Here is a 16,719-nt window from a genome sequence, read left to right on the forward strand (position 1 = left end):
CTGTATTTGTTTTATAGGATGTCTATGTATTTATACATTTAATGGGGAAGAGGTGGAAATACAATTTGACGTGACACCTGTGTACTACAATGTTACCACGAGGGATCTCCCAAAATTGTCCCTCTGCGTTTCCTATAGTCAGCTGATATTGCCAGGTGAAAGTTCAACCGAACTCTTAAGACAAAATGGAAGTAAATCAGGCAAAACAAGAGCATCTACTTGCTTTAAAAGGTATTTTACTGAGTTAAATAAATGGCAACCGTGTATAAAATAATGGCTTAAGCAATATACTCGTTAGGGTTGCGTTAAACATTTTTAGCTAATGTGGATATCTGAAAAGAGGTTAACAGCTGACACTGACAGCTAGCTAACGTTAGCTGATAATGGCTACTGGCTTACAAGCTAGCTGCTAAGCTAACGTCAAATAAGCTTGCTAACTGAACGATGATGAACGAACTAGCTCGCTGACTACCTAGTATCGAGTGGTGTTGACGAGTGTCTTTTTTTCTGTTCATTTGCACCAGCTAACCTTAGCTAGCTAGCCAACAATATTATGTCAAATCATTTGCCATGTCATTCATTAAACATTTGGGTACTATATCCAAAGTTTTTCGCCTTTAACTCTCTACTATACCCTTATACTATAACCTATGTATTCTTTATTTAGTTAATGGTGGATTATGTTGTCCTAACTGTATAGCTACGTATTTAGCCAGCCTCTGACATCTTGCTAACGTTAGTTAGGTAGCTCAAATGACCGAATTGTTGTTGATCTGATGATGAGCGTTTCTTACCTGTCCACTACTTGACTATTCACTCAAAAAGTTAGTTTCTTTGAGACCTCAACGTAGCTACAGTGTGCTGAATACACAAGTCTCAGACATTTTGGTAGACCCATTCAAATAGCTAGCTACCTGGTACGTGTTACGGTATTATGACTGGTTACCCTAATATTATCACAAATGCAAGGGGAAGTTATCTTTTGGTATTGTAATAAGCAGCAGCATAATAGAGGATTGGGTGTAGCTAGAAGTTTTCCTAAATTATTAATCAGAGAACACCTGACAAAGAAAGACTGCTGTGACAAAGAGGAATTCTAACATTTATTTGGATAGTAACCTTCAGATGGTTTATAGATCCTCAACTAATCTATCAAATAACTGAAACTAACCACTGATTTGAATCATCTGATCGGGAAAACACTAACCCTAGACCCCTTATTTGAACCTAAACCTAATCTTAGCTATAGCCTCACATGCAGACTATTTACATGCAACATCTTGCATGCAAGTGAGTTACAGTTGTTAGTTTGTTGATAGTTTGACCATCCGAAGGCCATCTAGGCCTATAGGGGACTATCCAAATAAAGTATGGCCTGAAAAACTTTGTCTGGAAACAACGCTAAAGGAGGCTGTACTTATCTGGCAGGCATTAGGATATCAAGGCTGTTTGAGAGAGGTCTAGATTACCCATGGAATTTCCATCTAAAATTGCAAGCAAGTAAACTAGCCTAAGCCTAACTGAACAATCTTTGCTCCCTTGGCTTTCACAGTGATGCGGTTAACAAAACCCACTCTCTTCACTAACATGCCAGTAACATGTGAAGATAGAGACCTCCCAGGTAAGCCTCTTGATTTATTTTACCCCCAACATGTAGTAGAGTTGTAGAATCTTTATTAGGCCTATCCAATTTGCTTTGCTGCAGTGATTCTAAATACATTACATAGGCTATGCCTATAGATATAAATGTAGAACATAGAACTAATAGGCTAGTTCCTATGACTGTGTGGCTCCTGTGTTGCTTAGTTGGTAGAGCATGGCATTTGCAATGCCAAGGATCGTGGGTTCGATTCCCTCTGGGGCCACCCATATCTTTTTTTATACACTCATGACTGGAAGTTGCTTTGAATAAAAGTGTCTGCTAAATGGCATATATTATATTTCAAGTCCACAGTAGGCTTATGGTAAAAGCATTGCTAGAACTGACTACTTCCATGTAGTGCTATAGATCCCTGGTCCATAACAACACATTCACATGTCATATTTCTAATTGAAAGCAGTATTCCTCAAAGAGAGAAAAACAGATGCACGATTCTAAATTTCACTACCCATGGGAACATTATTTATTACAATACTGCATGCCATCCTATATTCATTGGACCGATATGTATGAGAACATGTAAATCAGCTAAGCTTTCCTTTACTGGGGTTAAGCCTCCAATTAACATTCTTGGCATGACGACAGTGAAATGAATTGAGCCAATACATTGATTAACCTGGGGAAATTATGTGAAGTCGGCGATCAGTAATAAAGCCAGGCAGCCACATCTGTCTGCCTCCTCCACTGAATTACTAAGGTATCCCAGGAATTGCTATGTCTAACCGGCTCCCAAATTTATTCGTGCAGGCCTAAAGAGAATTTACAGTGTTTATTTTTCCTTCTGCCGGAGACCTACCTACTGCAATGTGAGCGCTGTGCTGGTAACCCAACTCCACTCAACCCATAAATCACAGTGACACTTCTGGGTAGGGATGCTATTTATACAGGGGGGAGGATAAAGGCATATCTGGCCGTAAATCAAAATGAACTACTAGAACACGATATAGGAGAAATAAAAATAAGTTGTGAAAGTTTTTATGCCACCCAGCTCTCGTATCTCCCACGCTGCTCATCTAAAGGCTGCCTTTCACTCAAATATTTAGAACGTTGACATTGATCATCAATATTAAAGCTACAAAACTTACAGGGCCCATATGAGGAGACTGACTGACTATTAGACCTGGTAGTTACAGTTTCCATAGAGCCATAAAACAAATAATATCTGGAAAAAATGTATAGATATAGTCAAACATTTCTGGCATTGTGTCACGTTCTTTATGTGCCTCAACAACACTTAGCTAGATGCAGTGCCTTCAGAAAGTATTCTCCAAAATGTGTTACAGCCTTAATTGAACATTTATTAAATTGAGATTTTGTCACTGATCTACACACAGTACCCCATAATGTCAAAGTGGAATTATGTTTTTAGAAATGTTAACAAATTCATTAAAGATTAAAATAATAAATGTTTTGAGTCAATAAGTATTCAACCCTTTTGTTATGGGAAGCCTAAATAAGTCACAATAAGTTGCATTGACACACTCTGTGCAATAATATTGTTTAACATAATTTTTAAATGATTACCCCATCTCTGTACCCCACACATACAATTACCTGTAAGGTCCCTCAGTCGAGCAGTGAATTTCAAGCACAGATTCAACCACAAAGACCAGGGAGGTTTTCCAATGGTTCGCAAAGAAGGGTACCCACCTATTGAAAAAAATAAACAAGAAAAATAACAGACATTGAATAGCCCTTTGAGCATGGTGAAGTTATTAATTACACTTTGGATGGTGTATTAATACACCCAGTCACTACAAAGATACAGGCGCCCTTCCTAACTCAGTTGCCAGAGAGGAAGGAAACCGCTCAGGGATATCGCCATGAGGCCAATGGTGATTTTAAAACACTTACAGAGTTTAATGGCTGTGATAGATAACTAAGCATGGATAACAACATTGCGGTTACTTCACAATACTAATGTAAATGACAGATTGAAAAGAAGGATACCTGTACAGAAAAAAAAAACATCTAGAAACATGCATCCTGTTTGCAATAAGGCATTAAAGTAATATTGCAAAAAATGTGGCAAAAAAAATGGTTTTGTCATGAATACAAAGCATTATTTTTGGGGAAAAGCCATCACAACTCATCACTAAGTACCGCTCTTTATATTTTCAAGCATGGTGGTGACTGCATCATGTTATGGGTATGCTTGTCAGCGCCAAGGACCAATGAGTTTTTCAGGATAAAAATAAATGGAATCGAGCTAAGCACAGGCAAAATCCTAGAGGAAAACCTGGTTCAGTATACTTTCCAACAGACGCTGGGAGACAAATTCACCATAAAAGTTCCTGAGTGGCCTAGTTACCGTTTTGATTTAAATCTGCTTGAAACGCTATGTCAAGACTTGAAAATGGATGTTTAGCAATGATCAACAACCAACTTGATACGGTGCAATCAGAGTATTCAGACTCCCCTTTTCCACATTTTGTTACGTTACAGCCTTATTCAACAATGGATTTCAAATAATAGAACATTCTCATCAATCTACACACAATACCCCATAATGACAAAGCGAAAACAGGTTTATAGACATTTCTGCAAATGTATTAAAAATAAAAAAAACAGATACCTTATTTACATAAGTATTCAGACCATTTGTTATGAGACTCGAAATTGAGCTCAGGTGCATCCGGTTTCCATTGATCATCCTTGAGATGTTTCTACAACTTAAATTCAATTGATTGGACATGATTTGGAAGGTTCCACAGTGGACAGTGCATGTCAGAGCAAAAACCAAGCCATGAGGTCGAAGTAATTGTCCGTAGAGCTCAGAGACAGGATTGTGTCAAGGCACAGATCTGGGGAAGGGTACCAAAAAATGTCTGCAGCATTGAAGGTCCCCAAGAACACAGTGGCCTCCATCATTCTTCAATGGAAGAAGTTTGGAACCACCAAGACTCTTCCTAGACCTGGCCGCCCGGCCAAACTGAGCAATCGGGGGGAAGGGCCTTGGTCAGGGAGGTGACCAAGAACCCGATGGTCACTCTGTCAGAGCTCCAAAGTTCCTCTGTGGAGATGGGAGAACCTCCTAGAAGGACAACCATCTCTGGAGCAGTCCACCAATCTGGCCTTTATGGTAGAGTGGCCAGACGAAAGCCACTCCTCAATAAAAGGCACATGACTGCCCGCTTGAAGTTTGTAAAAAGGCACCTGAAGTACTCAGTCCATGAGAAACAAGAATCTCTGGTGTGATGAAACCAAGATTGAACTATTTGGCCTGAATGCCAAGCATCACGTCTGGAGGAAACCTGGCACCATCCCTACGTTGATGCATGGTGGTGGCAGCATCACGCTGTGGGGATGTTTTTCAGTGGCAGGGACTGGGAGACTAGTCAGGATCGAGGGAAATATGAACGGAGCAAAGTACAGAGAGATCCTTGATGAAAACCTGCTCCAGAGTGCTCAGACTGGGAAAAGGTTCACCTTCCAACAGGACAACGACCCTAAGCACACAGCCAAGACAACACAGGAGTGGCTTCGGGACAAGTCTCTGAATATCCTTGAGTGACCCAGCCAGAGCCCAGACTTGAACCCGATCAAACATCTCTGGAGAGACCTGAAAATAGCTGTGGAGCAACACTCCCCATCCAACCTGACAGAGCTTGAGAGGATCTGCAGAGAAGAATGGGAGAAACTCCCCAAATACAGGTGTGCCGAGCTTGTAATGTCATACCCAAGAAGACTTGAGGCTGTAATCGCTGCCAAAGGTGCTTCAACAACGTACTGAGTAAAGGGTCTGAATACTTATGTAAATTTAATATTCTGTTTTTTCCCCAAAAAAATCTAAAAACTAGTTTTTGCTTTGTCATTATGAGGTATTCTGTGTAGATTGATGAGGAGGGACAATTTAATCCATTTTAGAATAAGGCTGTAGCCTAACAAAATGTGGAAAAGGGGAAGGGGTCTGAATACTATCCAAATGCGCTTTAAATTGTACAATCCAGGTGTGCAAAGCTCTTAGGGACTTACCCAGAAAGACTCACAGCTGTAATCGCTGCCAAAGTTGATTCTAAAGTGTTGACTCAGGGGGTTGAATGCTTATCTAGTCAAGATATATTAGTGTTTTTTGTATTTTCTTCCACATTGACAATGTATTTGTGTATATTGTTGAGCAAAAATTACAATTATGTAAATTTTAATCCCACTTTGTAACACAACAAAATGTGGAACAAGTCAATTGGTGTGAATACTTTCTGAAGGCATTGTATGAGAGTAATTTGTATGTGTGTGTGCATACCTGCGTGCACATGTGTGTACATGTGCGTGCGTGCATTCTACAGGGGATTTGTTTGGTCGGCTAATGAAAGAGGACCCATCCACTATTAAAGGAGCAGAGGCGTTAATGCTGGGCGAGATGCTCACACTACCTCAGAACTTTGGGTAAATAACACTACAGCAACAACTCTTTGACATATAGAGAAGGATGAAACATGTAGAGGCACACACAACTAGCATTTAACAATCAGACTGGCAGTTTATATCTTTCATTCCCCCTGGCCGATCATTTCTGTCCGTATCTCTTGATCTGTTTCAGTATAGAATCATCACGTTTCTTGCAAGACACCCTTTCACAGGAATACTTAGCCTTAATTTTGACCATCATTTTCACCAAAAAGCATTGTCTCGTTTCTGTTCTTCAGTGGGCATGTGAGTCCATTATCTTTGTGTGTGACACTTGTGTAACAATTGTCCTCTACACAGAAATATTTTCCTTGGTGAGACCTTCTCAAGTTACATTAGTGTGCACAATGACAGCACCCAGGAGGTCAAGGACATACTAGTAAAGGTACAGTACAGATATACATCAATCCAATGGAAACATGTTTAACCAATCTCTTTCTCATTGATGAATCCACTTGTCCTATTCACACAATTTTAAGTGAAATCCACATTTTTGTCATGTCTTACAGGCAGACCTTCAGACCAGCTCTCAGAGGCTAAACCTATCAGCGTCCAACAACACAGTCACAGAGCTGAAGCCTGAGTCCTGCATCGATGATGTCATTCACCATGAAGTCAAAGAGATTGGAACTCACATGTATGCTTTCCTTTCTGACATGGAATAAATCGGAAACAATATACTTTTGACCATTGCCCTATGTAATTCTGGGAAAGGGGTGTCACTCGAGACAACATTGGGGAAGATTTACAGCAACACATCTGCAAAGATGGTTAGGAGTTCATTTGAATGCTAATATTCAAGGAATTTTGGTCTCTCTATTCTAGCTTGGTTTGTGCAGTCAGTTATACCACACAGGCGGGAGAGAAGCTATACTTCAGGAAGTTCTTTAAATTTCAGGTGAGTTTCAAAGCGTCCTTTATATGACCTCCCCCATGCTCACTCACAGAGTTATATTAGAAACCAGACCTCAACCCTGAGCAATGTCACAGGTCCATGACAGAGAAAAGGCAATTAACAGTATCACACAAGCTTTGGCTTTTGACGACCAAACTATCTCACTACCTACTTACTGTCCTCAGTCTCAGAAAGGATCTGCTCTAAGTCACACAAAGAAACTAAATCCAACTTCTCTTAAAGTTCTCTTATAAGTTTTGTATAAGCTATACTGACCGTTTTTAAATCACATTTCTTGGCTCATGGATTTGAGCTTTTTCAGAGATAAATGGTGTTATTTTCTAACGTTGTGAAGGGAGGTTTGTTGTCGCTGTTGAATGGAGGAATCTTTTGAGAAATCATTTGAGAAATCGGCGTCATTTAGCTTGCAATCTATTCTCAATCAGGTTCTGAAGCCGCTCGACGTCAAAACCAAGTTCTACAATGCAGAGGTATGTTTTTTTTCTCTTTCTCTCAGCTGCACTTACCTCACTCTTTTATTACCTGTACCAAAACAATGACGAATACAGTCATCCTACCGACTTATTCAACTTTCCACCTTTGTCAACATGCTAGCTGTCTTCACTCGTACATAGTCAGGTCTTTTTCCATACATTTCCACTATCAATTCCGCCTCTGGTTTTTAGATGACATCACAAACATAGAGTTTGCTGTATATCATGCTTCATTCCACGGTCAGGCATTTTCCATTGGTGACACATAGTCAAATTAGCTTTTTATTCTCTCCTTTGCATATTAGTAGCATTTCATTTGTTAGCGTATGAAACAAGATGTATTGTCACTTTCATTTGGCATGTAACCTTCATTTGTTTATGGTCTCTTGTGTTTTTATTTTCTCCATTAGAGTGACCTCAGTTCCGTGGTAATCGTTTTTCTGTTGTCATTGCTCTTAACTCTCGCTTTCTTAATCCTTTTTGTTGCAGCAACGTCTGTCTGTCTTTCTCTGGAGCCAATGAACATGAGCAATGGCAAAATAAGGGAAAAGCATGCAGGGGAAAAAATATGAAGAATAAAAACCCCTATAGTAAGACTACTTCTCACAAAGGAACAGATGTGTGATGCTGCTTTAGTAAAGGGTGATCAAATGCTTTTCCCACTATTTTGCCGTTACTCTGTTTTTTTTCCTCTTCGCCGCTTGAGCCCTCTCGCTAACTCATCTCTCACAGGACTTGTGCAATCGGGTAGTATGTGGGCGTGGTGCCAGAGAGATTCATGGGAAATAGAATGGAAGTGCGTTGATCAAACAGTCCATCCTCATAGGGTGAAATCAACATTATGGGTCTAGGCTAGGGCGAGGTTCTAAATTGCACCCTATTGCCTGGGCCTGTAAGGCTCAAAAGTAGTGAACTATATAGTGAATAGGGTGCCATTTCAGACAGAGCCTAGGTCTGTATGATTGTATTGGGGTTTCCATTTCTACAGGTCTTTTGAATGATTGGATTCAAATGTAGATTTGAATGATGGTTTTCAATCAAAATCCAGTACCAATCTCTGATGGGAAAGGATGTTCATTTTAATGATGATTTTAGTGTTGGTGATTAATCTGATTTCATGAATTTATATGTTCACTCTTTATCTAAAATAAACTCTTTCAAGAGTCCGAATAAATCGGATCAAGTAAAACATTCTTCAAATAAGGCTCTGGACAAAAGCTATTTGAGATGTGTCTGATCAGTTTTTTGGTCTGTCTCGGCATGGGAGATGTGGAGAGGTGCTCTGCTCTGTAACAATAACCCCAGTCTGTCCGTCCGTCTGGCAGAATGTTTCTGTCTGTGGTCCCTACTTAATCACTAGCCTTTGAATTTCAGGCATGAACTAATCTCTGAGCACTCCTCTGTTCAGTTGAGTACTAATCCACTCCTCAAAGGTAAACTGAGCAGACTTTGCTACTCCATTTTGGCCCTGCTGGTTGATTTTGATAGGACTGACAAAGGTATGAAAACCCTGTCTTACCGGGGTTCTAATGATGTCTGAATATTTCGAACACATTCATACATGCCAAAATCTAGTGTAAGTTATACAGGTACTTCATGGTGTTTTCTAGAATCTAACTGTATAAATCACATGCTTTCAGAAAATCTGACACACACTAGGCCTAAATGAAATCTACAGTTTCCCCTTGAGGGGCCAATACGTTTTAAAGTACATTGGAAGGAATTGAAGTCAAAGTGCTGCCCAGTTAAGTCCTTTTGAGGAGGTGTTCCTCTAGTTAGTGGCTAATGTTAGAGCTGACCCCTTACCCCCACCCCCAGACAGACGAGGTGTTTCTCGAGGCCCAGATCCAGAACATCACCACGTCACCCATGTTCATGGAGAAAGTGTCCCTGGAGCCCTCCATGATGTACAATGTCACCGAGCTCAACACCGTGGAGACTGGGGACGAAGGGTAAGGGGGACACACACACACACACATTTTAGTGTTACGTTTGGATTGTACAGTAAAAAGGCAGTAATATAAGAAAGATACATGTGAAGAGGAGAAAGCGAATTCGACAAGAGTTTATCTGTATAGATTATGCTAGCATGATATCTTGTTTTTTTCTAGTGTACATTTTTTGTGTTATTTTACTGCTTTTTTTGTTGAGACATTTTGACTGTGAAAGCTGTATGACTATTCTGATCGAAGTCTATGCTGCGTACAAGATACAGCATTCACTCTGCCAGATCTTCTCACAGTAGGTCAAGGCGCCCCTACTATGTCAAAGGTAATAGGTTTTCAGTGTCAGCTCAGACTCTCCACCCTGACTGTGTTCCAGAACTTCTACATTTGGGAAGATGTCTTATCTGCAGCCCATGGACACGCGCCAGTACCTCTACTGCCTGAAGCCCAAATCGGAGTTTGCAGAGAAGGCAGGCGTCATCAAGGGTGTGACGGTCATCGGTAAACTGGACATTGTGTGGAAGACCAACTTAGGAGAGAAAGGAAGGCTGCAGACAAGCCAGCTACAGAGAATGGTACCAGAGCATTCTCAGTCACATGATATGGTTCTTAGTTAAAGTATATGGTTGTTGCATAACAGGACATTCTCAGTCTCAATGCTGTGGTTGTCTTTGTTGAGTGGTGTTGATGGTCTTGTCAGTCATACCTGGGCTGTTGACAAAATGTGAATCATTGGACAATTACAATGACATAGCTCAAAATGAAGATTATATTCTCAGTTGGATAATGTAGTCATTGTATAGTTTCCAAATTTGTCGATGCGCTTCTTGTGAGCCTAAAACAAAGAAAATCGGTCAAATGTATCTGCTATTGCCTGGATCGGACAGTGTAATAATTACATTTGTGTTGACCCAGTATTAATTGGTTTTCGTCTTGTATCCTTATTAAACAATGTAAAAACTCCAGCATACCGGTAATCTGGATGCTTCCAACAATATAATGGATCTTATTTATCAACGTTTTGGTCTCAGTCGACCTTCAACAGGGTATTGTTTTTCCACTTGTCTCTGCCAGGCTCCAGGTTATGGAGACGTCAGACTATCACTGGAGATGATCCCAGACACCGTCAACCTAGAGGAACCCTTCGACATCACCTGTAAAATCACCAACTGCAGGTATAATCATATGGATGGATGGACCTACAGTACCTGTCAAAAGTTTGGACACACCTACTCATTCCAGGGTTTTTCTTTATTTTTACTATTTTTCACATTGAGAATAATAGTGAAGACAAAACTATGGAATCATGTAGTAACCAAAAACGTGTTAAACAAATCAAGATATTTTATGTTTGAGATTCTTCAAAGTAGCCACCCTTTGCCTTGATGACAGCTTTGCACACTCTTGCCATTCTCTCAACCAACTTCATGAGGTAGTCACCTGGAATGCATTTCAATTAACAGGTGTGCCTTGTTAAAAGTTCATTTGTGGAATTTCTTTCCTTCTCAATGTGTTTTAGCCAATCAGTTGTGTTTTGACAAAGTAGGGGTGGTATACAGAAGATAGCCCTATTTCGTAAAAGACCACGTCCATATTATGCCAAGAACAGCTCAAATAAGCAAAGAGAAACGTCAGTCCATCATTACTTTAGGACATGAAGGTCAATCAATCTGGAACATTTCAAGAACTTTAAAAGTTATTTCAAGTGCAGTTGCAAAAACCATCCAGCGCTATGATGAAACTGGCTCTCATGAGGACTTCCACAGGAAAGGAAGACCCAGAGTTACCTCTGCTGCAGAGGATAAGTTCATTAGAGTTACCAGCCTCAGAAATTGCTGCCCAAATAAATGCTTCAGAGTTCAAGTAAGGCAAATCTCAACATCAACTGTTAAGAGACTGCGTGAATCAGGCCTTCATGGTTGAATTACTGCGAAGAAACCACTACTAAAGGACCAGTAAGAAGAAGAGACTTGCTTGGGCAAAGAAACACGAGCAATGGACATTAGACCGGTGGAAATCTGTCCTTTGGTCTGATGAGTCCAAATTTGAGATTTTTGGTTCTAACTGCCGTGTCTTTGTGAGACGCAGAGTAGGTGAACGGATGATCTCTGCATGTGTGGTTCCCACCGTGAAGCATGGAGGAGGAGGTGTGGGGGTGCTTTGCCCATTGACACTGTCTGTGATTTGTTTAGAATTCAAGGCACACTTAACCAGCACGGCTACCACAGCATTCTGCAGCGATACACTAACCATTTGGTGTGCGCTTAGTGGAACTGTCATTTGATTTTCAACAGGACAATGACCCAACACACCTCCAGGCTGTGTAAGGGCTATTTGACCAAGAACGAGAGTGCTGCATCAGATGACCTGGCCACCACAATCACCTGACCTCAACCCAATTGAGATGGTTTGGGATGAGTTGAACCGCAGAGTGAAGGAAAAGCAGCCAACAAGTGCTCAACATATGAGGGAACTCCTTCAAGACTGTTTGATAAGCATTCCAGGTGAAGCTGGTTGAAAGAATGCCAAGAGTGTGCAAAGCTGTCATCAAGGCAAAGGGTGGCTACTTTGAAGAATCTAAAATCTATTTTGATTTGTTTCACACTTTTTTGGTTACTACATGATTCCATATGTGTTATTTCGTAGTTTTGATGTCTTCACTATTATTCTACAATGTAGAAAATAGTAACAATAAAGAAATAACCTTGAATGAGTAGGTGTGTCCAAACTTTTGACTGGTAGTGTATGTATAATTCAATTACATGTTTTATTTTACCAGGCACATCAAGTAATAACAAATTCTTATTTACATTGACAGTCTGGCAAGAGGCAAAAGGCCTCGTGGGGAAGGGGTGGGGATTAAAAGAAAGTGTAAGAGAAGATTGACAACATGGACAGAACAGACTTGGCAAAGTACATATACATCAGCAGACAGACAGTGGAAACAAAGCACAACAAGACGAGACACAACCACGCTACATGAAGGGAGACCTATGGCAACAACACAATGTGGTACAAGCATTAATAAGGGCAGACAACAACACATGGTACAAGCATTAATAAGAGCAGACAACCACACAACATGGTACAAGCATTAATAAGGGCAGACAACAACACATGGTACAAGCATTAATAAGAGCAGACAACCACACAACATGGTACAAGCATTAATAAGGGCAGATAACAACATGGTACAAGCATTAGTAAGGGCAGATAACACAACATGGTACAAGCATTAATAAGGGCAGACAAAGGCATGCGGGACAAAGTAGGCATAGACGAAGCACATCAAGACAAGAAGGGATTTCACAAAACATGGCAGACCACAATACAAGCAGCATAGCACAAATAATAGATGGGGCAAACATACAGTCGTGGCAAAAGTTTTGAGAATGACACAAATATTAATTTCCACAAAGTTTGCTGCTTCAGTGTCTTTAGATATTTTTGTCAGATGTTACTATGGAATACTGAAGTATAATTACAAGCATTTCATAAGTGTCAAAGGCTTTTATTGACAATTACATGAAGTTGATGCAAAGAGTCAATATTTGCAGTGTTGACCCTTCTTTTTCAAGACCTCTGCAATCCGCCCTGGCATGATGTCAATTAACTTCTGGGCCACATCCTGACTGATGGCAGCCCATTCTTGCATAATCAATGCTTGGAGTTTGTCAGAATTTGTGGGTTTTTGTTTGTCCACCCGCCTCTTGAGGATTGACCACAAGTTCTCAATGGGATTAAGGTCTGGGGAGTTTCCTGGCCATGAACCCAAAATATCGATGTTTTGTTCCCTGAGGAACTTAGTTATCACTTTTGCCTTATGGAAAGTTGCTCCATCATACTGGAAAAGGCATTGTTTGTCACCAAACTGTTCCTGGATGGTTGGGAGAAGTTGCTCTCGGAGGATGTGTTGGTACCATTCTTTATTCATGGCTGTGTTCTTAGGCAAAATTGTGAGTGAGCCCACTCCCTTGGCTGAGAAGCAACCCCACACATGAATGGTCTCAGGATGCTTTACTGTTGGGCATGACACAGGACTGATGGTAGCGCTCACTTTGTCTTCTCCGGACAAGCTTTTTTCCGCATGCCCCAAACAATCGGAAAGGGGATTCATCAGAGAAAATGACTTTAACCCAGTCATCAGCAGTCCAATCCCTGTACCTTTTGCAGAATATCAGTCTGTCCCTGATGTTTTTCCTGGAGAGAAGTGGCTTCTTTGCTGCCCTTCTTGACACCAGGCCATCCTCCAAAAGTCTTTGCCTCACTGTGCGTGCAGATGCACTCACACCTGCCTGCTGCCATTCCTGAGCAAGCTCTGTACTGGTGGTCCCCCGATCCCGCAGCTGAATCAACTTTAGGAGACGGTCCTGGTGCTTGCTGGACTTTCTTGGGTGCCCTGAAGCCTTTTTCACAATATTTGAACCGCTCTCCTTGAAGTTCTTGATGATCAGATAAATGGTTGATTTAGGTGCAATCTTACTGGCAGCAATATCCTTGCCTATAAAGTCCTTTTTGTGCAATGCAATGATAACGGCACGTGTTTCCTTGCAGGGAACCATGGTCGACAGAGGAAGAACAATGATTCCAAGCACCACCCTCCTTTTGAAGCTTCCAGTCTGTTATTCGAACTCAATCAGCATGACAGAGTGATCTCCAGCCTTGTCCTCTTCAACACTCACACCTGTGTTAACGAGAGAATCACTGACATGATGTCAGCTGGTCCTTTTGTGGCAGGGCTGAAATGTAGTGGAAATATTTTTGGGGGATTCAGTTCATTTGCATGGCAAAGAGGGACTTTGCAATTAATTGCAATTCATCTGATCACTCTTCATAACATTCTGGAGTATATGCAAATTGCCATCATACAAACTGAGGCAGCAGACTTCATGAAAATTAATATTTGTGTCATTCTCAAAACTTTTGGCCTCAACTGTTCAGTAAACAGACACCACAATCAGCAGCCTACATTATTTGTTTGTGTAACAGCTCCAGCTGTCGGTGAAAATGTCCATGACTGAGTCCTTCAAAGCTGAGACAGAGACATAACTTTCCAGCTTAAATGTTTTTTATAAATTGTTCCAGTCGCTAGCTGCAGCTAACTGAAAAGAGGAGCGACCCAGGGATGTGTTTGCTTTGGGGACTGTTAATAGAATGTGAATAGCAGATCAGGGGCTGTAATTAGCGGATGAGGGTTGCAATGGGTATCTCAGCACACCATCTTAAATCGTGCAGTAGAGTTTAGTCGGCTAGGGGGAGTGAGGCCTAACAGGGTTTTGTAGATGAGCATCAACCAGTGGATTTTGCGTCTTGTATAAAGAGATGGCCAATTTACAGAGGAATACAAAGTACTGTGATGTGTTCTTTAAGGAGCATTGGTGGCAAATCTGATGGCCGAGTTGTGTGTGTCGTTGCAGTGAGAGGACCATGGACCTGGTGCTGGAGATGTGTAACACCCGCTCCATCCACTGGTGTGGTGTATCAGGGAGACAGCTGGGCAAAGTCAGCCCCAGTGCCTCGCTCTCTCTGCCCCTCAAACTCCTCTCCTCTGTCCAGGGCCTGCAAGTAGGTGCCCACTTCTTCACATTAGAATACATTGTAACACTAAGCATAGCTAAGTCTTATTACAGTATGTTATGCTATTACTGTTAACATTTGCAGTCAGCAATCGGTTGGCAATTGTAGCTAATCACCATTTGCTTGTGTTTCAGAGTATATCTGGCCTGAGACTGACCGACACATTTCTGAAGAGGACTTATGAATACGATGACATTGCACAGGTGTGTGTGGTCTGTCCATACATGAGCCGTGAGAGCTAAGACTCTTCTAGAACTGAGCACTATACATCTCAATGGACCAATTACCAAACTTTGCACCTATACAGTGAGGGAAAAAAGTATTTGATCCCCTGCTGATTTTGTACGTTTGCCCACTGACAAAGAAATGATCAGGCTATAATTTTAATGGTAGGTTTATTTGAACAGTGAGAGACAGAATATCAACAAAAAAATCCAGAAAAACACATGTCAAAAATGTTATAAATTGATTTGCATTTTAATGAGGGAAATAAGTATTTGACCCCTTCTCAATCAGAAAGATTTCTGGCTCCCAGGTGTCTTTTATACAGGTAACGAGCTGAGATTAGGAGCACACTCTTAAAGGGAGTGCTCCTAATCTCAGTTTGTTGCCTGTATAAAAGACAACCTGTCCACAGAAGCAATCAATCAATCAGATTCCAAACTCTCCACCATGGCCAAGACCAAAGAGCTCTCCAAGGATGTCAGGGACAAGATTGTAGACCTACACAAGGCTGGAATGGGCTACAAGACCATCGCCAAGCAGCTTGGTGAGAAGGTGACAACAGTTGGTGCGATGATTCGCCAATGGAAGAAACACAAAAGAACTGTCAATCTCCCTCGGCCTGGGGCTCCATGCAAGATCTCACCTCGTGGAGTTGCAATGATCATGAGAACGGTGAGGAATCAGCCCAGAACTACACGGGAGGATCTTGTCAATGATCTCAAGGCAGCTGGGACCATAGTCACCAAGAAAACAATTGCTAACACACTACGTTGTGAAGGACTGAAATCCTGCAGCGCCCGCAAGGTCCCCCTGCTCAAGAAAGCACATATACATGCCCATCTGAAGTTTGCCAGTGAACATCTGAATGATTCAGAGGACAACTGGGTGAAAGTGTTGTGGTCAGATGAGACCAAAATGGAGCTCTTTGGCATCAACTCGCCGTGTTTGGAGGAGGAGGAATGCTACCTATGACCCCAAGAATACCATCCCCACCATCAAACATGGAGGTGGAAACATTATGCTTTGGGGGTGTTTTTCTGCTAAGGGGACAGGACAACTTCACCGCATCAAAGGGACGATGGATGGGGCCATGTACCGTCAAATCTTGGGTGAGAACCTCCTTCCCTCAGCCAGGGCATTGAAAATGGGTCGTGGATGGGTATTCCAGCATGACAATGACCCAAAACACACGGCCAAGGCAATAAAGGAGTGGCTCAAGAAGAAGCGCATTGGCTAGGCCTCTCCAGGACCTTAGTCTCCAGACCTTAATCCCATAGAAAATCTGTGGAGGGAGCTGAAGGTTCGAGTTGCCAAACGTCAGCCTCGAAACCTTAATGACTTGGAGATGATCTGCAAAGAGGAGTGGGACAAAATCCCTCCTGAGATGTGTGCAAACCTGGTGGCCAACTACAAGAAACATCTGACCTCTGTGATTGCCAACAAGGGTTTTGCCACCAAGTGCTAAGTCATGTTTTGCAGAGGGGTCAAATACTTATTTCCCTCATTAAAATGCAA

The 16,719-nt window shown here is 41.5% G+C and overlaps 1 protein-coding gene across 2 annotated transcripts; it reads left to right on the forward strand.

The window, feature by feature from the left end:
* Window positions 1–130: 130 nt before the first annotated feature.
* trappc13 (trafficking protein particle complex subunit 13) lies at window positions 131–15,281 on the forward strand. Of its 2 annotated transcripts, XM_029709641.1 has the most exons (13): window positions 131–231; window positions 1,553–1,621; window positions 5,947–6,046; window positions 6,368–6,452; window positions 6,577–6,704; window positions 6,893–6,965; window positions 7,409–7,453; window positions 7,867–7,884; window positions 9,275–9,408; window positions 9,779–9,977; window positions 10,477–10,577; window positions 14,820–14,967; window positions 15,114–15,281. In XM_029709641.1, the coding sequence occupies exons 1-13, from the start codon at window positions 186–188 to the stop codon at window positions 15,219–15,221; spliced, it is 1,254 nt and encodes a 417-aa protein (XP_029565501.1). In that variant the 5' UTR covers window positions 131–185; the 3' UTR covers window positions 15,222–15,281. The 2 variants fall into 2 exon arrangements, with proteins under 2 accessions (XP_029565501.1, XP_029565502.1); XM_029709642.1 differs by lacking the exon at window positions 7,867–7,884.
* Window positions 15,282–16,719: the final 1,438 nt, after the last annotated feature.

This window comes from Salmo trutta, chromosome 23 (assembly GCF_901001165.1).
Source record: "Salmo trutta chromosome 23, fSalTru1.1, whole genome shotgun sequence".
Classification (NCBI taxonomy): Eukaryota; Metazoa; Chordata; class Actinopteri; order Salmoniformes; family Salmonidae; genus Salmo; species Salmo trutta.